We start from the raw sequence: 23,951 nt of genomic DNA, 5'->3' as shown, positions 1-23,951 counted from the left end.
GGAAGTATCACCTCCTTGGTTCTGTTCGTCATGCATCTGCTGATGCACGATAAAGTGCCGTTACCTTTTCTGATGGCTTCATCACACTGACTACTCATGTTCATCTTGGAGTCCACTAGGACTCCAAGATCCCTCTCCGCCTCCGTGCCTCCAACCAGGTCATTTCCTAGGCAGTAGGTATGCTGGACATTTTTCCTCCCTAGGTGCAGCACTTTGCATTTCTCCTTGTTGAATTGCATTCTGTTGTTTTCCGCCCATATGTCCAACCTGTCCAGGTCTGCTTGTAGTTGTTCCCCGCCCTCCGGCGTGTCCACTTCTCCCCACAGTTTTGTGTCATCCGCAAACTTGGACAGAGTACACTTCACTCCCTCGTCCAAGTCGCTGATGAAGACATTGAAGAGTATCGGTCCAAGGACCGAGCCCTGCAGGACCCCACTGCCCACACCCTTCCAGGTCAATACCGACCCATCCACTTTGGATCCTTGATGCATCTTCATTGTTATTGGATGAGAACGTTATGATGTTACAATTCCTTGGACAGTATGAGTATAGGCTTGTCATAGAAATGAGCCTTGTAGGGCAGGGTGAAAAAACAGCTTTGCGTATGTGTGGTGTGAAGGAAAAGGGCATGGCCCTTTTATATTGGAATAGGCTGGCTGACACTGAAACTGTCTCCTCCAGAATGTGAATCAAATCCTTAGTAATTGGCCACTATGTGTACAAACAGAAATGACAATTTTCACCTTATCTGGCCACATAAACAGTTTATAGCAGTGACTAAACAGAAGTGCATAGCTGCAGACAGCTTAAAAAATGGCTGATTGGGTGAAAATCAGAAGATGTTTCAAAATAGAGTGTCTTCTGTAACTTGTGTCTGCACTGCCTCCCAGCCTGTCACTGTTTTCAGAATGGGAGGGGGGAAAGGGAGTGGAGGGAGTTCAGTCTGGTGCAGGGGAGGTTAGCCTGAACTGGAGCCCCTGCCTTGGGATGGTATTCACCCCACCCTCCAGAACTGGCTGGGGAACCTCTAGAACAAGTTTCCTCTGCTTCCTTTCTCTCCTCCTATTCTGAAACAGGGATAGGCTGGGAGAGAGGAGGGACTGGGGGAAACGCTGCAGGCTCTCAGCCACCAGCTAGATTCCCCTCCCCCCTGGAACCAACAGTGAATTTCTGTTTGTTGCAAGGGATTGTTGCAACTCAGAACGCTTCCTGCGAAGTGTTCTCAGTTACAGCAGGGAGCTGCACTTCTATCTTCACACTATATTGATAAAGACAGGGTCTAAGAATGGGGGATATAGCCAAGTCAAAGAAGCATCTCCAAGGCAGTTGCTTGATAATGTTTAAAGAGAGATTCCAGTTTGTTGTTGTTTCTAGCATCCCATCAGTTTCCAAATTACAATGACTGTGTCACTGGAGCTAAAAACTTTCCATGAATCAGCCTTTAAAAACAATACAGGCCAGAGAGCTGCATAAAAATTACTAATGTCTGACATTAATTTTCCACCAAATGGCATCATGTTGCTGTGACCATAAGGGACTATGGTCCTAATACCTATTCTAAGAGTGTAGACAGTCAATCACATCGTTAACAGGGGGCAGGGACTTAATGTGGGTCAGCTGATGCATTGTAACTGTCCACCTGCCTGCATTTACTCCATGATAAGTGAAACCATGGGGCAATTTAGCCTTATTTCTTTCATTCCTTTTGGTTGTAGCCAACTCCCAACCTTGAATTAACATCCTGCTCTGCTTCTAACCTCATTTGTTTTTTGATAGTTTTAATATTTTAAAGACAAATTAAGACTTTTGCCTAAACAATTTCAAATTAAGCAAAATCCAGAGACTCCCTTTTGGGGTTTTGCTCTGTTTTTTTTTGTTCTGCCCATCACGTCAGAGCCGGAACTATTTGTTTGTACTCAACTTCACCAGTATGTTTCATCTAGCACATAAAGCTATGTGGTGGGTGGGTTACAAAGATCTCTGTCCCAAAGAGCATGTAGGCTTTATATAAACAGTAAGCTAGATTTCTCCTGTGCCAGTGGTCAGTACCCACAGTTGGTGCCAGATCTGACGACAGCTCAGCACCTAATATGCTTGCAACATACTGAGTTATTCTGAAGCTCTGGACACTTTACTTGGGTGCTTCAGTGACCTTTGAGGCTTGGGTCTCTAACATCTAAGTGAAATCCTAGAAGATGTGGGCACAAATTCAGACCTAGTATGGGCAAGCTCTTGTACTATGTTCTTTCCACATCCTGTCAAAGTTGGAAGTAAAAGGAACCTCTTAGGTCCCTGTGATTTACCTTGCCCAGCCTCCATCTGCCTTTTTCTCTGTCTTGGAGAATACTGGTAAGGCTGCGTGAATCCTAGACTGACAATCCTACTTAAGATAATTTTATTCACACTTTCAACACAAGCTTTCTTTGGACCCTGTAACAATGTTCCCCAGGTATTGAATATTGTTGTACACCTTGAGCAAACATCCCTTCTGCGGCTATGGAGTGATAAATCAAGTTCATGCTGGGCAGAACTTCAAGGAGTCTTTCCCATTTTGTATTTCAGGGTTCGCCCTTTTGCCAATACAGAAATCTTTCGTCTCAATTTCTTTTTGGGGCCAAATGGAAAATCCTTTCAGCCTCCACTTTTAGATCTGAATTACTCTTTTGGTAGGTTTCACTACTTTGGGGTAAATAAATACATCAATTTTTAAGGACAAAAGCAAAAAACCAGCTTCTTTTTATGCTGGATGTGCTACGAAAAAGGTCTTGTGTTGGGTAGTCCGTTGCTGGCAGAGGTGAAGATTGAGAACTCTAGCTGTCTGATCCCAACAATCAAGATGTGTGACAAACAACCTAAATGTGGAGCATCTGAACTTTGCCCCATCACTGGTGGATTGTATTTTTAACTGTCAAATCTGTTTGGAAGGAAGCTTTCCCAGGTTGACTTCAATAAACATGCAGTGTTTTTCCACCCCCATCTCCCAAAGACAAAGAAATATGGCAGAGCAGTCAGCTCTGTGTTCCAACCTCAAGACTTGTGGGAGAGTCTGTCTGGTACATTTGTGGACCACTACCTGCCTTTACAGTGCAGCAGTGTGGGGGGACTGAAATGTAGAATGTCCCATGGAAACTGGCACATGTCAGTAATGTGATCATAGGCACTGGAACTAGAGCTGGCCTTTCTAAATTGAGGGCTGAGTCACCCTGTACAACAGTTACTCCCCAAAAGCAAAACTGCTTAAGACCCTGCCCTGCTGAAATCTTAGAACCAAATACCTGGACTTTTGAGATCATTCCAGCCCAAAAGCTGATGATGGTTCCACTTGAGCTATTGGGCTTTCCCTCTTGTCTTTATAATGAGTAGCATAGCTAACAGCATGGCATGATCTTCCAGTACCATATCCTTTATCCAGAATCAAGGAGGTGAATCTATCACTTAGATTTTTCTTTAGCAAGGTGCCCCTCTTTCCCCCCCACCCCCCCGGGATGCCTTCAGAGATGCATTTGCCAGGGGGCTCAAACCCTGCTCTCTTGACGTCTTCTAGAGGTGCTGTAGCACAGCTAATGCAGTGTTTAAATAGCAGTACTTCGAAGGTAGTAATTTCAAGGCCTCCTAAATTGAAGGGCTAATAAGTGTCTTCAGCATCCTAATTAAGGCATGCTTGTAAGAATGGTTTGTTGTTTAGCGAGATTTTTGCAAGTCAGTAGAATGAGATGGGGGCTGTCCTGGTCTCTTCCAGCTGCTTTCAAATAATGCATAGGATATTTCTTGCTGCATCTAGGGTTACTGAGCTCTGAAGCTTCAGCCCTACTGCAGGCAATGAGGCAAATTGAATCCTGTGAGGGCCCCCTCACAGCACTTGGTCTAATCATGTTACTAAGCTGTCTGTGAAGATATTATTAGATGCTAACAGAAGCAGGCCCCTCTTCAAGTCTGGTTTCATGGTCTCTTTTCATCACTAGATCAGCCTGCAGGAAGCCATAGAGAAACATGAGTGCCCTGGTCAGGACAAAGCTTTTGGAATGCCTTTTTGCAGGCCCAGCTCTAGGTGGAAGAGGCATTTTGGGATTGTGTGTGGTGAGACGAGGGGTGGGGCCTATCTGCTACATTCTGCCTAGTCTGAAGTAGTTGATGGTCCTGTGGGAGTGACTAGTTGCACTGTCAGAACTATTCTGATTTATGCTAGAGGCCATCCTGGCCCTCACTGCTCCAGTAATACAGTGTGTGAGAGAAGGTGATTTAGGTCAGGGGTGGGCAAAATGTCAGATCTGGCCAGCAGCCAGACTCCATTTCCAAGCAGCCCCTGCCCATGTTGCTGTGGCTGGTTTCCATGGAGACCCCAGCAGCAGTGGTACTGTGACAGTGTGGGACCACGGTTTCCATGGAGACTGGCCCCAGCAGTGCTGGCAGGGCACACAGCTGGGTGTGGAGCTGCTCCAGGGCTGGGATCTTGTGGCAGTGACAGCGTGGTCCAGAGCTGGGACAGAGCCACAATCCACTGCCCACACTCCCCTGCACAGGGCGTTTGGGCAGCAGGTTGTAGCTCTGCCCCAGAGCTCCATACTGTCACCACTATAAGATCTCAGCCCCAGAGCAGCTCCCCACCTAACTGCATGCCCTGCCAGCGCTGATGGGGCTGGTCTCCATGGAAACCCTGGCCCCATACTGTCACCACTGCTGCTGTTGGGGTCTCCATGGAAACCAGCTGCAGCAATGTGGGTAGGGGCTGCTGGGAAATGGAGTCCACTGTGGGCCCAATCTGGCCCTCAGGCTGGACTCTGCCCACCCATGACTTAAATCCACCTTTGCAGCACTTGCTTCCATGTTCCTGTATCCAGTACAAGGTCAATGAAACAGGTAGTGAGGGATTAGCAAACTTGGATGTGAGAGAAAACTGAATGATGGTTGGTTGGTTGGTTGTTAAAAAACAAACAAACCCCCAAAACTGCCAAGTGATTTTTCTTGAGCAATGGTGATGGCATGCCCCAGCCCAATTCTAGATCGGATACTTTTGTCTGTATCCAGCAGAGCTCAGATTCTGTTGTGAATTTTGAGATTGGGTTCTCTTTTCTCTGCTTTTAAGACATGTTTTCTAGGCCTGTGCAAATAGGGAGGTATTCGATTCGGATTTGGATTCAGCCAGTTTGGAGGACAGTGATTTGATTCGGAGATTCGGATCACTGTCCTGAATCAATTCAGCCAAATCAGCTTTGGAAGATTCAGCGCTGGTTCAGAGAGATGCAGTGATTCAACCAGAGACTATAATGGGGAATTGCTGAAATACCTATAACATTGTCATTTTTTGGCTGATTTGGATAAAAATTGCAGGGATGGTAGCCCCTTCTGAGGGCATTAGGCCTGCCAAGATTCAAGGAGATAGGTGCAGGGGTTTCAGGGAAACTACACCTCAGGCTGCTGACAAGCACAATTCATGACATGGGTGACACTGTGTGTGTTAAGGCGCAGCGGGGTGAAAACTGCAGGCATGCTAGGCCCTGCTGAGGCCATGGGGACAGGTGCTAGGGGTGTTGGTCTAAGGACTTGTCACTGGCAGACGAAGTCCTTTGGGTCAATCTGGTATCTTTTAGTAGACCAACTGAATAGTTAGAGAAGTATATCTTAGCAAGCTTTCAGGTTGAAAACCCTTTGCCAGGCTGAGGAGGCATTTGCAGTTGGTGTGTGTGCTTTTCCTGGATGGAAGGAATAGTAAAGAAGCCAGAGACGAGCATGTAATGCAGGCGAGAAAACCAGTCGGTTAAAATGGAGGCATCAGGGGGTGAGGGACAGGCTGGGGTGGGGGGTAAGGGGGATGTAGCAGCACAGGTAGAAGTGTAGAGGTACCTGGGGAGTCAGATGTCCAGAAGGGTGTAGTGTGTCAGAATTCCAATGTCTATATTGAGTCCATGAGTTTCTGTACCTAGGAGGTTCATGAAGTGAAGTTCATAGGCCCGGCTCTGAAAAGTGGGTTGCAAATTCAAACAAGCACCGGACCTTGCTAACCTAACCTCATCACTAGAAGCCAACTTCCTACAGCTCAAAACACAAAACCTGCCAACAATCTCCAGTACCCCCACAAACTGCACTCCAGAATCTATGAAAGACAAGAAAACCTAACTACCTGTGGGGGCACATTCTCACAGAAAAAACATTCTGTCTCCAGTCTCTTAGGCCTGATCCTGAAAGGGAATTTATAAACCACTTTTCACAGCTGGGTCTATGAACTTCACTTCACTTCATCAAACTCCTAGGTACAGAAACTCATGGACTCAATATAGACATTGGATTTATGACACACTACAACCTTCTGGACATCTAGCTCCCCAGGTACCTCTCCACTTTTACCTGTGTTGCTACATCCCCCTTCCCTCCCACCCCAGCCTGTCCCTCACCCCCAGATGCCCACATTTCTGTTTTCACTCACTGGTTTTCTTGCCTGCAGGCATACCAGCCTGTGGCTTCTTTACTATTCCTTCCATCCAGGAACAGCGCGCACGCACACACCAACTACAGGTGTTTTCTCAGCCTGACAAAGGGTTTTTCAACCCAAAAGCTGGCATCTCGGGCAGCTACGCTGAGCTCACCTGGAGCCCCACAACTCCACTGCAACCAGCAAGCCTCAGGCCTGTCAAAGACGTGATGGGTCTGGACTTTCCCTAGCCAAGACTGTGTGCGTGTGTGTGGTAGCTGGAGGTTATGGTGCCTCCTACCTGCCTTTCACCAAAGGGATCCTCTGTCCTGGCATTTCCTGGAGCTGCTGCACTGCCAGCAGTCCCACCAGGCCTCCCCGACCCTGGCAGAGTGCAGTTTTAGTGGTCATGCCCAGGACCTGGGGCCTCCTCCTTCCCCATAGCTGGATCTTGCTTTGCGCAGCTTGTAAAGTGACTGTGGCTGAAAGGAGAAACAAGGAGCAGAAAGGCTCAGGCAGTTAATAAGTTCTTGCAAGCTGGTAGTTATATGCCTTGATAGTCTAGGTCCTGAATACTAGCTTCAGCTGTGCAAACTTAAACAGTGATGCCTTTCAGATGCTGCAGCTGTTGCTGTATAGTGTACAGTTCCAACTAGGGCATGTCGAACAGGGCTCAGAACATCACCATTTTCCAGCACCTGCAGCCAAGAAAAACATGTCAGGACTGGAGCCCCTGTGAATCGGGAAGCTTTTGGCATAAGCTAGGGTGGTATTAATCAGTCAGAGGCATGGTACTCACTAACTGTCTCGTAAGACACTGTCTCTAGTCACTGAAAAGTAGCACATTCAGATAAAATCGTGTGTGTGTGTGTAATAGCCCAGCAAACTTTTACTGGAATAATACAAGTGAACTGGAAAAAAAAAGACTTGTTATACTACCTCATCCACTGTGCTTTGTCAGAGCAGGATTGTTTCTTGCATGGTTCATTCTGTAGCACGTTGTCCTGTTCCATCTTAAATTCTCTTGGTGGTGGGGCTTCTACAGCTTCCCTTAGGATTGCATCCCAAAGCCTGGTAGATTTGGTGAGCATATCTAAAGTTAGCCTAGATTTCCTTCTCAGATATATTTCTTTATTGCTGACTGTACTTTCTTACACCAGGTTCATTCCTCTGCTTCCAGTGCATCTGAACCCTTCAAACTTTTCGAGATGGTTCTTATATCATAGCCATCACTTCCTAATTTGTAATTCTGTATAGGCAAGCCATGCTTTACATTTTCCCTCATTAATATGTGTCTCTAGGTCTGTGAAAACCTTTTGCAACCTCTTCTCTGAATTTCATCTTAGTTGTCCACACCTGTGGGGTGGGGGCTGAAGTGGAATTGAGGCCTCTGGTCCAGGTCTGTCCCTTTGCCACAAACTTCCTGGGTGACCTTGAGCCAGTCACCTTGGTCCATCTGTACTTCAGCATCCAAACTGTAAATGTGTGTTTCTCCCTGTCCTCTTCTGTCCTGGTGATTCATATTTGAAGCTCGTGAAGGAAGGGATTCTCTCACCATGTGTTTACACAGTGCTTAAGCATTAGAGCCACAATATCATTTAGGACCTGTAGGTCTGGCTGCAAGACAGACGCTGTTTCTGTTGATAAAGCTCTGAGAACGGCGTGCAGTATCTTGCTCACTGAAGCTGTGTCTTGTGCTGAACAGAGACAGGCTGTCACCTTCCTGATCTATGATTTGATATTGCTGCATATAGTACCCAAAATTGCACTGGCCTCTTTCTGCCATACTGCAGTGGAAGCTCATGTCTTCCTTTCTGGCTGCCAGGTCTCTGATGCTCTGGAGAGCCACCACCACTGGCTCCTCTATTTCTCCCTCCTATTGTTAGTGTTCCATTTATTTTCCCTTGGGTGTATTTCCAAGTCAACTCTCATTTGACTTGCTGCACAACTTGTGGGTTCCTCAATGTGATTTATCTGCTTTTGTTGGGATTTGCAGGTCCTCCCAGTTTCATAACTGCTGCCGACTGCGTATATCCTCTTCCAGAACAGTAAAGGTCTTAGAAGAGCAAACATGGCACAACCCCCTGAACTGCTTGCCATTCATCTGTTTGTGACCCTTCCCTCAGCTTTCAGTCCTTGGGACATTGCTTGTATGCAAACTGACTTCAGCTGAATTTAAATCCCCCTTAGCTTTTGTCTGAGGTGTTTTGGGGCATACACGGGCATAGGAAACCAGCAGACAATGCCAGAAAGCTGTCACTTTTTTTTCTTGTAAGGCAGGTTCTATTACAGCTAAGTTACTTAGCACAAACAAACTTACAGTAGCACTTTCAGCAGCTAGTAGGCCTGTGCGAGTCGGCAGCGATCCAATCCGGGTTCGGATCCAGCCGCTTCGGATGGCCGCGATCTGATCCAGAGCTCTGGACCGAGTTTCCACCTTGATCCAGCCGAAGCGGCTCGGAAGCTTTGGAGCCGCCTTGGAGATCCCGCCATAGGGTATAATGGGGAATCAATGAAATAGCTATAACTTTGTCGTTTTTTGTCCAATATCGATGAAACATGCAGGGATGGTAGCCTCTGTTGAGAGTATGAAACCTGCCAAGTTTCAAAAAGATTGGTGTAGGGGTTTGGGGGGAACTGTAGGCCAAATTCTCGAAAGCCAAACTCGTGTCACAGCTGTGTGTTACAACATAGCAGGGTGAAAACTGCAGGGCTGGTAGCTCTTACTGAGGCCACAAAGCCTGCCAAGTTTCAAAAAGATTGGTGTAGGGGTTTGGGGGGAACTGTACCTCAAGCTGCGGACAAGCAAAACTGGTGCCATGGGTGACACTGCGTGTGTTAAGGCGTAGCGGGGTGACAGCTGCAGGGATGGTGGCCCCTGCTGTGATGCCTGCCAGCTGTGGAGATCAGTGCAGGGGGAGTCCGTGGCCCTGCATCCCTAGCTGCTGACAGACAAAACTCCTGCCAAGACTATGTCTGTCTTGGGGTAGTTGATTGTCTGTATTGATTCTTTCCTCTCCTTAGCCTGGTTTTGTAGGTGCTAATTGATACTCGTTAAATCGTTATGTAGTATGTAGTAGCTAGGTCCTGTGTATTGAGCTGGTCCCCGAGTCCCTGGTCCCTGAGTGAATCATGATTGATTGATTGGTAACTGCGAACACAGTAGCTTAGCAGCCAGGCCTGTAGTAGTGTCTCCCCTCCCCGCCCCAAGACAAACAGTCAGTCCCACAAGCACCCATGGCACCAATTTTGCATGTCCACAGCTTGAGGGGCAGTTCCCCCCCAAACCCCTGCACCAATCTTGAAACTTAGCAGGCTTTGTGGCCTCAGGAAGAGCTACCACTCCTGCAGTTTTCATGCCGCTATGTTGTAACGCCTAGACATGACATGAGTTTTGCTTTCAAGAATTTGAGGTGCTGTTCCCCCCAAAGCCCTGCACTGATCTTCTGGAAACTTGGCAGGCTTCATACTCTCTGCAGAGTCTACCACCCCTAAAAATTTCATCCAAATCAGATAAAAAACAACAAAATTATAGATATTTTATTGTTTCCCCATTACACCCTATGGCCGGCGGCTCCGAAGCTCTTCAGAAGCTCTGAACTGCTTCGGGAAGCCTAACGAGGCCAGCACTTCGACCCGGATGTGCTGCTTTGGACCCTGAAGCGTCCCAAGCTTCTCCAGATCCGAAGCTCTGTCCGAAGCCTCGCACAGCCCTAGCAGCTAGCTGAGTGAATGCCAGTGTTAGTCACAACTTCCACACAAAACAGGAGGGGGAGCAGTTGTGACTCTTGCCAGCCAGGGGAAAGCTTTTCCATAGAGATTGGGTGAACATTTTTGCATTTTGTGTCCATTCTCTTTTTCATACCCAATCAAGCCCCTTTGAGCTACTTGGAAGGCTCGCCAGAGGCTTCATATGGGGTTTGTTCATTCCCTCTTACACCTTGAGGCGTGAATGAGTTCTGCTGCTAAATAAAATGTGTGAGAGGAGGGATAATGCAGCTTCCTGACCATAGAAAACTTTTCATAAGGGTGACCCAGAAAGGACTCAAGTGGCCAAGCAGTGCTAAAACTGCTCTCCAGGTATCCTGTTAACCAGTGGGGTCTTGCAAAGGAACAATGACTAGCCTGTCCCAAAATGTAAAACCCAACATGCATCAGCCCTATAGTCAGTGAAATGAGGTCAAAAGAGAACTAAAAGGCCCTGTCATATTCATTAAGCCCCTCTTCAATTAAGACAACTGGGTGTTTCAGAAACTACAAATATGCTGTGCTGGCCAAAAGGCAGTCCCAAAGGGGACTGAAGCCAAGCGTTAGTGGTTGGGTTCATTGCAAGAGGAAAAGTTTTTTATGTTGCTTTATTGGCAAATTTTCAGCAACAGAAAGGCTTTGTCTAGACCACCTCCCTGTCTCGGTCCCTAATTCTCCATATTTCAAGCGCTGTAACCCCTCTTTTATATCCTGGCTAGAGCAAACAGAATTATCTTGCTGGTGTGAGTCAGCACTAGGGAGACTTGAAAAGAATCTCCTTGAAGCTGCCTCCTCTGTCAAGAGTGGTCTTCCAGAATTAGTTCCTTGGTTATTCCATTGCTTAATGCCCTCACTTCTGTTATCCCTTCTGGCCACAGCTCTACACAGAGATCCCTGGAGCAGGTTGGTTGAGAACAGAGTAAGGTTGTGCAGCTCCTGCCTGCCTCCATGGTATACTTGGCTCAGGATGTTCAGGCCATGGCTTGTGATCAGCTCAGGTGGTGCCTTTGGACTGCAAACCAGCTTCTTACTGAGTCTTTGTGCTGAGGTTTTAAATGGTTTCCTAGTAACAAGAAGATGCAAAGCCTCTGATGGGAGGGAAGTTCTGACTCTCTGGTGTGTGTGTTACCCAGAACTGAATGCTGAGATGACAGTAATTCTAGTGCACTGTAATTGCACTGATCAGGCACAAATAAACTCAGCCTTCTTTTGTTTTAAAGAGATGTCTTTCCCCTTCTGCCTACTGAAGGAACAACGGACACAGCATTAGCAACCTCTTGGCCCTGTGTCTAGCTGTAAGTGTTTCTAAGGCTCATGTCTCCCTAGTAGCCAGGTGTGGAGAATTAAGGTTGATGCTTTTGAACAAGTTTGTACCTGAATTAGGCATCTACAGTAAGTCGCAGGTTCTCAGCACCTATGAAAATTAGGCCATTTGTTTGAAAAGCCTAATTATGGATTAGACTGTTTTTCAGTAATGGTAAGATTGCATCTCTTGGCCATGCAGGTGGCCCTGGAGCTCCTCCTTTCTACAATCTGATAAATGCTTACAAAGACTTTGGAGGCGGTGGGGGCTAGGAACCTTCCTAGTGTATTGGTGAATCTATGTGTAATGTGGACACTGGTGGCAGGGAGGGGGCATTTCTAGAGAGATTTCAAGAAAAAAAGTATCTGGAGCTTGAAAAGTGCTGGACAGCCCTTTCATATTCCTTCCAGGTGCAGCATGGTCCTGGGGGACCTCACTCTTAAAAAATGCTTTAAGAACAATGGTATTAAGTGATGGATAGGACAGGATGATGTCAGCTTACTGCCATAGGATGCAGCAGAAGGGGAGTTACCCCGGTGAAGGGGGCATGTTCTTTGAGCAACAGGAGGGTATTGGCACTCCCTGTATGTCCTGCAGATGATTTGCAGGCAGCTGCCTTACTTGCTTAGCCTTTCAGGAAGAAGCCAGGGGTCTGTTTAGTATTGAATCATGTCTGTTGTTGGGAACATGTGTCACTGATTGAGCATGGAATGGTCACCAGTTGATGAAATTGACTGAGTCTGGATCATTAAACACATCAATTGCACTAAATTATCTGGAGATTATTTTCTCTGAACACAGGAGCATAGTAAATCAGGAAGGACTGCTCTGCAGTGTTATCTGGGGTTCTGTTAGTAAACAGTAAACTGCATTTAGTTGAACCTACCTGGCTCACTTGACGTCAGGGAGGAGGCTACATGGATGAAGGTGAAGGCCATGTTTGGCTCATAGCCATAGTCACTAATCAGAAATTAGATGTGACTTGTCCATAAATCAGGCAAGATCTGCGCTGTTGGTCTAGACATTTCTAGGACCCTGAAGTTACAAGCTCTGCTCTCGCAGGCTTCCCTTGGTTGAAGGTCATTTTAATGTGATCCTTTTGTATGGGGGTGAGGGACAGCACCCACCTTTTGGTGTTTTGATGAGTTGGTAGCAACTGCAAAACACAGGACTGTTGTAAAGTGGCATTTAGACACCTAGATTCCCACTGATTTCAAGACTTAGGTCCCTTAATTCCATTGTGCATCTGGCTTTTGTCGTCTTCTTGTAGCACAGTGCATTTCTAGGAGCTGAAAACAGAATGGACTGTTCTTAGCTGTTTCTCTGCTGTCCAGTGCACTGGATGTGTTGGGTAAAACACACTCTCTTGCATTGCCTCACTCACCAAGTACATCATAACTCCCCTCTTAGCTTTCAGTGCCATTTGGCAATATAAAAAGCTGCCTCAATATGACTGCTGTGGTCAAGAATCAGCAGCAGGGAAGTGATGGGGAACCTCTGTGTATAGGTAGCAGGGCAGATTAACACTTCTTTTCCTTTCTAGGATTGTCAGTTTAAAATTCATTGAGGCATGTACACACAATCCAGACATCGCGGCACAATGCAGAAGGATAAAAGCCACAAAGTGACATATGTTGCTTTAATATGTAGTTACAGCATGTATCAAACCCACCCACGCCACCTTCCAAATGCTCTCTCTCTCTCACCCTATCCCCAGTCTCATTGGTCTGAGAGCTATTTCAGACAGCAAACCTTATTGATGGTTCTTGAATATTAGCATTGCTAGCCTTGTCCTTTCTAGCATAGTGCCCTTCATAACACTGCTGAAGCCATGGAAATGGCATCTAATGTGTTTGTGTAGTAACCCTGGGAAGTGAAAGCCACACAGATCTTCTCTTCGTTTTGAGTCAGAGCATTTGAGGGGAGTAACACTTCTGCCTCTGTTAAGTTCTGAGGCAAGTTGTGCTTGTTTCTGCTGTGGCACCTTGGCCTGACTCTGACGCCATGTGGATGCAGGTTCTCCTTCATGGCAACAGAAGAACATTAGTCACTGACATGTACAGAGGTACTGTTTATGGCAGGGGTGGGCAATTATTTGGGCTGAAGGGCTACTTAAGGAGTTTTGGTGAGTTCTTGAGGGTTGGGAGCGGGGTGCAACTGATCTTATCCAGCCCACCAGGAGCCTGAGGAGGGTGCCAAGACTGCATAGCTTCAGCACCAATAGGAAGCTGGGTGGTATCGAGGGTGGCAGGGGGGAAGGGAGGGTGCAGATGAGTCTGTGCTGTGCAGCCTGGCCTTGGCTGTGGCAGAGTGAAATGGTGTGGGGTGCAGGCTTCCCTCCTCAGGCTCCTGGAAGTAGCTGGTGGGCCGAATAGGATCAATTGGCAGGCCCAATATGGCCTGTGGGCTGCATTTTGCCCACCCCTAGTTTATGGGCTCAGGCGTATCTGAGTGAAATGCTCTCTTGTGCACACATTTGTTGGAGATTTGTTTAGCTGATGTCCTGTGGAGGCCTCTGCAAACTACCAGGGTTGTGGAAGGGGTTGCAGTGCTAATACCTCATGGAATTATATCCAGATGAGGAGGGGCATGCTTGAAGGATTGATTTATATCTTTATACAGATCCTAGATCTAGGCATAATGCACAAACAGGGCCTAATGTACAGACATTCAGAATTCATGCCAAGGCTCTTTGGGCTTCAGTAAGATTTGGATCAAGCCCATAGCATGGAGGGATTGGTGTGGTTAGTCTAGTCCTGCAGAACTGTGTTCTGGCTTTGTATAGGAATCGCCACCCTTGTAAAGCTTAGTGGTTCACTTTCACAGGATCCGCTTATGGGCTGAATACTTAGGCCAGGCACAGTAGGCACAGGTATGCAAGCATCCTGAATACTACATGCTTATTTTGGACCTTAATTCTGTAGCTAATTAATAGTTGCTATATGGAAGAAGTACAGAGGTAAGCCAGTGACAGAGTGAGGAAAACAGTATATGTACCTGATTGGCCTGAATGCTCTAACACCTCCTCTCCTCACAGATTGACAGAACAGAGACAGCTGTGAATAACCTCAACCCTGCCTTCTCCAAGAAGTTTGTTGTTGACTACCACTTTGAAGAAGTCCAGAAGCTAAAGTTTGCCCTGTTTGACCAGGACAAGTCCAGCATGCAACTGTATGAACATGACTTCCTGGGGGAATTCTCTTGCACCTTGGGCACGGTGAGTCTCTAGTGAGCTGGGTGCCAGCAGCTAATGGGGATTTATGGGTCTTTGTCCAGTGGGACTCCAGAGGCATGCCAGACACATGAGGAACTGGTAAGGCTGACTTTAGTTAAGCTTGTCTGGCACAGAACTTTCCATTAGAAGATTGCATTTTAACGACAGGCTGAAATGGTCCACACGTGGTATCTGCCTTGGTCTGAATTCTTCAGGAAAATTTCAAGAAAAATGCTTCTGCTGTTTCTGAGACTAGGGGGAGAGGCCTTGTTCTGTCCATATGAACAAAAAATTCATGCAGTGGTTCAGATGCCCATTGACTGTAGTAAGGGCTCAAAATTTGGCAGGTGGAGATGCCTGTCCCGTATCTTTGTTCTGTATCTGAGGAATAAAAATGGCTAAACCTGGCCAAGTTTGATAAGCTTTGGAAAAATCTCCATTTACACAAGCTCAGACTTATAAGAATTTGGCAGCTAAATTTTCCTGAGATTTTGTGTACAGTAACTGCTTCAGCTTCTGGATGCAAAGGCTCAGCAGGACATTCCTTTTGGTTGTAGCACGCATCTGTTCTGGTGTGTTGTGGCACCAGAACGGAGGGCAGAGAGGCTTTCCCTCTCCTTTTTTTTTCTCAGGGCTATTATTTTTGTCAACCCAGAGGAAGCCATTAGATTGAAATGCAGAAGAGACAGAAGCATGGTGAGGGATCTGGGGAGGGAGTAGACTAACACAGTGACTTTTTTTTTTAAGGAGCATCACATATTTCTTCATGTGATTATTAATACCCTTGCATAAAGAATACATACAAGAGGTCTGACCTTGAGTTGCCTGTGCCACTATAGTTCTGACCTTTCTTAACTCCTGAGTTTGACTTTGCAACTGCCAACGTTTTCCTTGCACAGATTTTTGGGGTACTGCATACTCAAGGTGTGATTCCCTCCCCCTGCCTAAAAAAGGCTCAGCTTTGGCCTAATTTTGTTTTGTTGAAGTCACTTGACACTAGTGGAACAGAGTTGGGTCAGTGTGTAGAGCTTCTGAAAATCCTACTCTTAGAATCAATTCAGGTACCACTGCAATGCACCTGCCTTTGGTGTGGAGCAGGGCAGTGTGCGGGCCGGGAGCGACCCAAGCCCTTTTCGCGCTGCACGCGGGCTGTGGCCAGCAGCCTGGGCACGCCGGGGCGGAGAGGGAAGGCCTTCGAGCTGGAATTAGGCACGGACGCGTAGCGGTAGTTTAAAAGATTGTTTACTTACACCGAGATGGCAGTGGTGTAGGCTGAAAAGCTTGATTAAGTTGCAGTTACAGACAAACAACACAGACGGTCTCGTGGAGGTTGCTAGGCTCCACGGTGCAGAGCTCCGGATGCTCTGGGTGAACGAGCCACCAAAATAGAAATCGTAAGTACGTCTTATAAAAGTTGCGTTCAAAGACGGGAAGAGGTGGGCGGTGGATCAGGCCGCCACGCTCCTCTGGATCTCACACAGGGTTTCTATTACCCTGCCGTGTACCCAGAGTCCCCACGAGATGGATGTGGAGTCCTCTTTGGCTTGGGCGGAAACTGCTCAAGCCTCTTATACGGCTAACAGGCCAATCGTTAGCCGCCACGTGTGAATAATTTAGCACTAGCCAATCACGGGGAACGAATCTGCATACTGGTGGCGGGAATTCTTTTGCACCGTGCATTCCTCTTGCAACATGAGCAATGCACCCTGCAAAAGAAGCTGCAGAAAAGGCGGGAAACTCGTCCCTGCACCGGGGTTTCCTCTGCTACAGGAAACTCTCCCGTGCAATGCTCTGCAACTTGACGGGGATAATTCTGGTGCCGAAGCGCACACACACAATCATGCCTTTTGGGTCATGACAGGCAGCAGTTCAGTAGCACTTGGGACAACATGTGAAGATGACTTTATCCATTGTAAGTGGAGAGATGAATTTTATAGGCCAGGGATTGGTTATCGACAGCCCTCAGGCTAGGTTCAGCCTACTAAGAGCTTGGATCTGGTCTGCAAAGGTCTGATTTTGGGGCACAGGGAGGGCTCAGATTTAAAGGGGCCATGTTAAGGCAGACACTTGCAGCCTCCTGCTCTTTGCCCTCACCACTGAATTTACCATTTGATGTTGGCGTTCACCATAGCTTTCAGTGGCACCTAGTAAGCGGGGGAGGTGCGGGGGGGCCACAGGGAAGGAAGTGGATTGGAACAGCAGGGGATCAGAGGTGGGGGTTGGGGAGCCCTTTTCTGCAGCCAGGTCACAAGCACCCAGCCCATCACTACATGAGGTTGCTAACCCCTGTTATAGATGGATTGGAATCGAGCTGAATCCTGACTAGGACACTCTGGCTAAGGTTCCTGGTAGGGTGGGGAGGGGTTTGGTTCTAGGAGATCATTTGACAAGTAGGCCCTGTCTTTAAGCTTCATCAAAGAAGTGGCACCTCCAGCAGTGCCCCATAACATGCTGGGGGTAGGCTCCCTTATTGACCGAGTGGAAACAGGGGCTCCCTTTTGAACAGCTAGCACACACCCCACTGAATGCAGGTTTGTGCTGAAGGTCACCCAACCAAACCTGACACCCTGCTGAGGCTGTGAAATATAGTGAAGTCAAAGCATGAGACTGGAATGGCTGCAGCCTGCTGCTGGACTGGTGGCATGAATTGGAGAGAACCCAAATTCAAGTGACCTACTTGTTAAATGAGATCCTGACTTTGACAATGATTCGTTTGTACCTGGGCTGAAAGCTCCTCTGCTGCTTGGTGGCTGATATCCCAGATTCTCATCCATGAATCATGCACAGCCTAAAGGAGGGTGCTGTGTGTGTGTGTGACTGCAGGTGGATCAGCCCATTCTGATCATGCCTGCAATGTCACTCCTTGGAAAAGGACCGGGGCTGGTGAGAAGGCTGGGGAGCCCAACTCTGGTAGGGTATCATACCCCTGACTGTAGCAAAGCCTGCCTGGTCTTTGGCCCCTCAGTCTTTCCAAGTGTCCCCTCTGCTCAGCCCACTGCATATAAAGTTGAACTCCTCTGAGAGCAAATGTCTGTTAACTGACATGTTATTGCTACAGTATTTCTGCACATAGTTTCATAGTAGTTTGGGGTCAGAAGGGACCTAAATAGATCATCTAGTCTAACTCCCCACCACTGGCCGGAGCACACGCTGGGATCACACGACCCCAGACAGTTGTTCCTGCCACCTCTTTTTGAATTTACCCAAGGTAGGAGTGAGGACCACTTCCCTAGGAAGTTGGTTCCAGATCCTAGCCACCCTAACAGTGAAATAGTGCCTCCTAATCTCTAACCTGAACCTATTCTCCAGCAGTTTCTGGCCATTGTTCCTCGTCACTCCAGGTGCTGCTGGGGGGAATAGTGATTCTACAGTTTATCTCCCCGGTCTGTTAGGGGAGGGGCTCTTAATAGTCTGTTCCATAGCAATTTAAAGGGATGGTATGAGTAGAAATCTTGGGTCTGTACAAACCTTCCCTGTCTGGAAGCATCCTCATTTGGTGCTGCCTTTGGGCTTGTTGGGAGGGGAGTGCTGATGGTTTTCCAGAAGGCAGCAGATCAGTGGAGCTGTGGCCCCACCAACTCTTCCTCCCAGGTCAGCACCAGTTAGTGCTTCCACTGGTTACATGGCCATGTGTTTCAGGCCTCTGCATGTTGTCTGTATCACTGACAAGGAGGAGCGGGACCTTTGCCCTGCTCTTGGGGCTGTTTTACAGGAGAAGCCTGACCCCTGCCATCCTGGGGACTCAGGTAGAGACTTTAAGTGGTGCAAGCTGGATTGGGCACCCAGCTGCTCAACTTCTGTAAGCTTGTGGGAACTTTGGAGATTCTGCAAAAGCTTCTTCAAAAGAAGAATTCCTGTAGATAAGGCAACACAAACTACTTAGGGGTTCAGCTAATGGTCTGATTAATTTGTGCCAGTGATGCTCAAGCTTTCCCTTTAATGGATCTCCCTCTCATCTAATCCAAAAGAAAGAGCTGCACCCAACAAGCTGGGAACTCATGCCTGATGTCAACTAACATCTCCCTTGGCCCTGTGCATTCTGCTCTTGGTAGGTGAACACGGAATCAAGCTGCTTCCCAGGATCCCTTGCGCAAGAGTAATTGATCTTCTATGGATTTCACTGTGGACAATGTGTTGTTTAGCAGAAGCACAGAAACACAATCTTACAACACAGCATAATCATAGAGCCAAATTGGAAAGGTAGCATTTTCTTTGGTATAATTAACTGGAGTAGGTGCTGAGAAAGATGAGTTAGCATAAGGTTCAGGCAAGCAGTGGGGTTTTAGCTTGGTTTTGATCGCTGATTTTGTCTCTGTATGGTTTTATTAAATCTGTCCAGTTTTTGAGGCTTGGACAATTGTAACAAGGGAAAGGAAGTCACCGCAAGTACAAATAATTTTGCTCTGAAGAACCACTGGAAGAATGGCTGACTTTTCCCCCTTCTAAGTGTGTGTGTGTGTGTACACCTGTGTGCATGTCAACTCCATCAGATTAGTTGGAGTATTTTTATTGCTCCTTGTTAATTCCCTGCCTGGGTTTAAAGGGAAGGCTGAATCACTCTATGATCCCTAACAACTTTTGTAGCTGTTTGAACTACAGTGATTAGGAGTGATCCAAACTTATGCCTCAGGACAGAGGCAAAGAGCCTGACACAGTCAGAAAGCAATAACTGCTCTCTTGGGCAGCACTGGACAAATATCTAATTCCCTGAGTTGTGGTCTTGTCATTCTGATGTGATAGTTACTGGCTGTTTCTGGAATACAGGCTGCAAACCTTCTGCTCTTGTCCGGGATGCACAATCCTATATACCTTTGCTATGAATGGAACTAGCTGTTGGCTCGAAGAGGTATCTGTTTAAGAAAGGGGGAAGGGAAAAAACATTTTCTCATAAGATCAGATTGGGGAGTACAATGGGGAGTATCCAGATGGATCTGTACCACCACCTCTCTAATACATCTGTAAAATACTTTAGCCTCCCTCCCTTCCAAGGATGGGAACTGGAAGCTTCAAAAAGCACTATAATTAAATGAATCATTGGCAACTTTCTTGTCAGTGGTGCTGGTGTTTGTGTTTATGCTGCATTGGCTGGTGGTGATTTTTGCCTTATGGCAGCTAGGAAAATTGCATTTTGCATAATTAGACCCCAAGCAAGGTGCAGAAGGTGATATGCATTGTTTACTCTTCATTTCTCTTCTTTAAAAGCCTAGAAGGAGCCATTTGGAAATTGTAATAAACTTTTAAAAAGTGGCCCTGAATATTGTGGGAATTGTGTGTGCTCAGTACTTAACAGGATTCGGCATTAGGAAATTAAGGAAATGAATTACTGGTTGACAAGCAAATTGGTAGATAAAGAATAGTGTTGTGCTCTAGGAAGGTGTTTAAACTGGGGGATCAATTAAAAAAAATCTGGCTCTACCCTCAGCTGTTATAAGTCACCGTTGGTCCACTGGCTTCAGTCAGTCACAACCATTCTATCCGCTGAGGATCTGGCCTGTAGTTCAGTCTTGAATACAGTGTGTTTCTCTTGTTCCCAAACTGTTGGGTGGTGTCACTGTTTCTTGTGTACCAGCTGCAGCGTTCTGACAGACAGCTGCATTTTGAGGGTGGCAGAACTTCTTTCCTGTATGTATAGTTTAGGACCTGATCCTGTGAAATGCTGAACCCCCTTGATTTATGTTCCCACTAATGCTTTGCAGTAAATAAAAGAAAAGCCTGTGCTCTAAACAGTTTTAGTGACTGAGGGTTTACTGTAACTGTATACTGGTGATGACAGTGGCAATAACAAAATTCTTGATCTTGGTGTTTTTGAAAGACACAATTATTGTGAATATTTAGCCTGGATTTGCTAACTTAGGCAGCTATCAATTTCTCACAGCCTTGCTTTTGATCATTTACATTTCTGTGTTTTCTGGCTTCCTTAGATTGTCTCCAGCAAGAAGATAACAAGAACTCTGCTTCTGGGAAATGGGAAGCCAGCCGGAAAAGGCATAATAATGGTATGGATACTGACTTATTATATGTATTGGGTGTATGAAGACAGATAATAGACTCAGTGTGGCTGACTTGATATGGTACTGGACTGGGACCCAGGAGAGATGGGTTCTGCTTTTCAGTAACTGATTTCATTTCTCTGTATCCCCATTTTTCCCATCCTATCTTTTGTCTGTTCAGATTGTAGGCTCTTTTACGGCAGGGGGTGCCACCCGTACGGGCAGCCCCTGCCACTCCTTGTTTATATAGCATCTGATGCAGTGGAGCACCAATGTCTGCTCAGCACTAAAATAACAAAATCTAAACCTGTGTCAGTAAAAACTAATATATCAGGTTTTTTTTTAATTACATAAAATGTCTCTCTTCAAATCGCTCTGAAACAGACTGAGGTAAAAGGGCTGATTACTGTGTTGATAATCAGCCTTTCTGTTTGTAGTAATAGGAGAGGACTTACAACTTAGCAACAGGTCTCTTAGCAACAGCTTCTTACTCCTCATGCATAAACCCCTAGGTGGTGGCGTTTCCATTATTGGGTAGGGGTGTGTGTGTGTGTGTGTGTATGTATGTATGTATTTTTTTTTTTCTTTTAATGAAAAGAATGGATTTAGGTCTGGTGTTCTTTTTTTGAATCTGCTAAATATTTGTTTCAGGTTAGCTGTTGGAGTTTCAGCTGAGTGACAGCAATGTAACTGAAGAACTTTCCCTTCCTCCATGTTGCTTAAGAAGGTTAAAAGGAGTACGAGTTAAGAATGGGCTCAAAAGATGTTAGAGTAGGAGTCAGCAGCTTATGGCCCACAGAGCCATTGGATCTGGCCCACAGATGTGGGGGTTTGGTGGTAGGGACATCTCCTGTGCTTTTCCCATTCTGTGGCAAGGAGAAAGGGTAACAGCTGGATCCTAGCACTTGCCTCTTCTTACCTGAGCTGGGTCATTCCAGGCTGCAGCTAGGAAGGATTGCTGACTGTCATATTTGAAGTCACCAAGATTAGCCATTCTCTATGATCTTTACATTGCTGGTGGTCATTGTAAACACTGGTAAAATAGTAATGGTGTTTGTCTTTTAATCACTAATGTTAATCCTCTACCTGCCAAAGCTAGGGAAATGGCAAAATTCAGAAGCAGTACCTTGCGCATCTTCTCAAGCTAAGTGTCTTTTTGCACCTTGTTTGTTACTTTCTTGGGAAGAATTAGACTGAATGAAAGAGTTGTTTGTCAAGCTAAAAAAAAATCATACATTTAAAGAAAAATCCTTACCTGTTGCTAATCCCTTGAATCATTAAAACTGAAAGGATTTGACATGTAAGATTCCCTTTGTGCTATTTAGGTAATTGGACTTCTTTGCATTTAACTTGGGATGGGAATAGACTGCCCAAATTTAACTTTTGCTTATAGTCTAGTTGCCTTTTTGGGTCATCTGAAGCATGCTGTGGTGTTTAAATACATGCTGTTGCGATGTTGGAGTTGTAAATTCAGCATTGGAAACATTTTTTCATTGTAAACAAGGAAATACCAATGTTCTCCTGTTCTTGGCTCTAATAAACATTAGACTTGTACCAAATATCCTTTTAAGATCCAAAATTCCACCCCCCAAGGTCCCTGGAGCTTTTTCCAGAGCAGCTCTTCCCAAGCAATTGCATGCAAGTGTATGGTAAGGAGTGTAATAAAATGCTTGAGGGAGACTTGATTATGTCAAATGCTTGTCCTGTGGGTTTGGATTTTCCCCGCTGTTACTTAAAAATATCCTTGTTGTATTGGCAGGGATTGCACAAGGGTCCTTCCAGCATGATGAAAAGCACAAGCTTCTGCTGCTTTAATTCTGTTAGTTAGTAGCCAGAAGAGTATCAGGCTCCTCTTTGCTGGGCCAGGCATAATAGGAGAGCAGTACCATGCACCAGCATATGAGCAGTAGGGTAGGTGTTTGGTGATGAGGTGTGCTCTTTACCCTAGCATAAAGTGTGTCCAGGTATCTCAGAATAGGATTTTTTTTCATCCATTAGATTCTTTTCAGGGTCCCATGCTTCTGGCTGCTAAAAGGAGTGGGGTGGGCGAGCAGTTGTTGAGAGCAGAGATGTATACATGTACAGCCAGCTGGCTGCTCCCTTTTCTTTAGTTTGTGGAACATTCGGTCTTGTCCCGAGAGCTCTTTCAGCATTGGTCCTGCCAGCCCTCCCATCCTCCGTGCCAAGCCTTTGGAGGCAGAATCTTCATGTTCCTTTCTGCCTGACTAGAGAATCGTGAACTCTCCTTCATTATGCAAATGGGACCCATTTTAATTCACTGTGCCATGGAGGCCTTTCATCTCCCTCCCCAGTCAGCAGCTGGAAAGGAATTATCAGCTGTGGTGGAAGAAATCCTCATCTCAGCCAAGATTCCCTCCTGTGCACAGCTAGTCGCCAATCTAGCAAGCATCTGAAATTGGGATGATTTGGGGATATGGAGTGGGAGGTTGGTGAGGGGCATGCATGTAGAGTGATTATAAAATCTGAGAAGATGATCCACAGGCAGATGGCATCACTCCTAATTCTCTTTGGTACCTAAAATGTTTGAGCAGAATATTTTGAACATGAACCAGTCCTCACACAACCCACTGTATCCCTATTTTACAGATGGGGGCACTGAGGAACACCGAGGTTGAGCCTGTGGTCGATAAAAGGGTCTAAGTGACTCAGGAACACAAATCCCGTGCACTTGCATCCCACCTGAACCATTCTGTCCTCTTAGGAGCACATCAGCATCTTTTGCATACCTGTGCTGTTCTAAGAATTCTTAACTCTGGTACTGAGAGGCAGGTGTTTGTTCCTAAAACATCCCAGATACCCAAATGATTTAGGAATAGTGCATTGTGCATTTATGTAAGGGAGTTGGCAAACAGGAGTTCTGGGTGACCAGACATGATATCACGTAACCTGCTAATGTCAAAGTTGGGCACTTGGCGGGAAGGGGGGGCAGGGAGTGAAATTTGCATGTGGTTGTGCATTGGAGCTTAAATGCTTGTGCAATGCAGCCTTGGTGTCAGTAAAACCCTGTTGAGTCAATGTGCAGGGCAAACGGAGCAAGAAGGAACATAAACACAAGGCTGAAGTAAGATTGGCTCCAACATAATGTCAGATATTCCTGGGAAAATATTTGTCTCTATCCTGTCCCCACAGTCCCTGCCCTTACCACTAAGTCTGGAGCCTTGTAAATGGCTAGACAAAAAGGCTCATTGAAGCAGATCTGGCATGTGACTTGTTTCATAGTAGCTAGGGTCAGGAGGGACCTGAACAGATCATCTAGCCTGACCCCCTGCC

The 23,951-nt window shown here is 46.4% G+C and overlaps 1 protein-coding gene across 8 annotated transcripts in view; it reads left to right on the top strand.

Moving 5' to 3' along the window:
• The window catches only part of CPNE2 (copine 2), a 211,081-nt gene that overhangs the window by 74,530 nt on the left and 112,600 nt on the right, over window positions 1-23,951 (top strand). For all 8 annotated transcript variants that reach the window (XM_006031028.3, XM_025212695.1, XM_025212694.1 and 5 more), the window contains 2 exons: window positions 14,494-14,673; window positions 20,592-20,666. In XM_006031028.3, coding sequence (XP_006031090.1) covers window positions 14,494-14,673; window positions 20,592-20,666 — 255 coding nt within the window. The remainder of the gene's footprint in view (window positions 1-14,493; window positions 14,674-20,591; window positions 20,667-23,951) is intronic.

The sequence above is a fragment of the Alligator sinensis genome, unplaced genomic scaffold (assembly GCF_000455745.1).
Source record: "Alligator sinensis unplaced genomic scaffold, ASM45574v1 scaffold1000_1, whole genome shotgun sequence".
Lineage (NCBI taxonomy): Eukaryota > Metazoa > Chordata > Crocodylia > Alligatoridae > Alligator > Alligator sinensis.
This window is presented reverse-complemented; position numbering and strand designations above follow the sequence as displayed.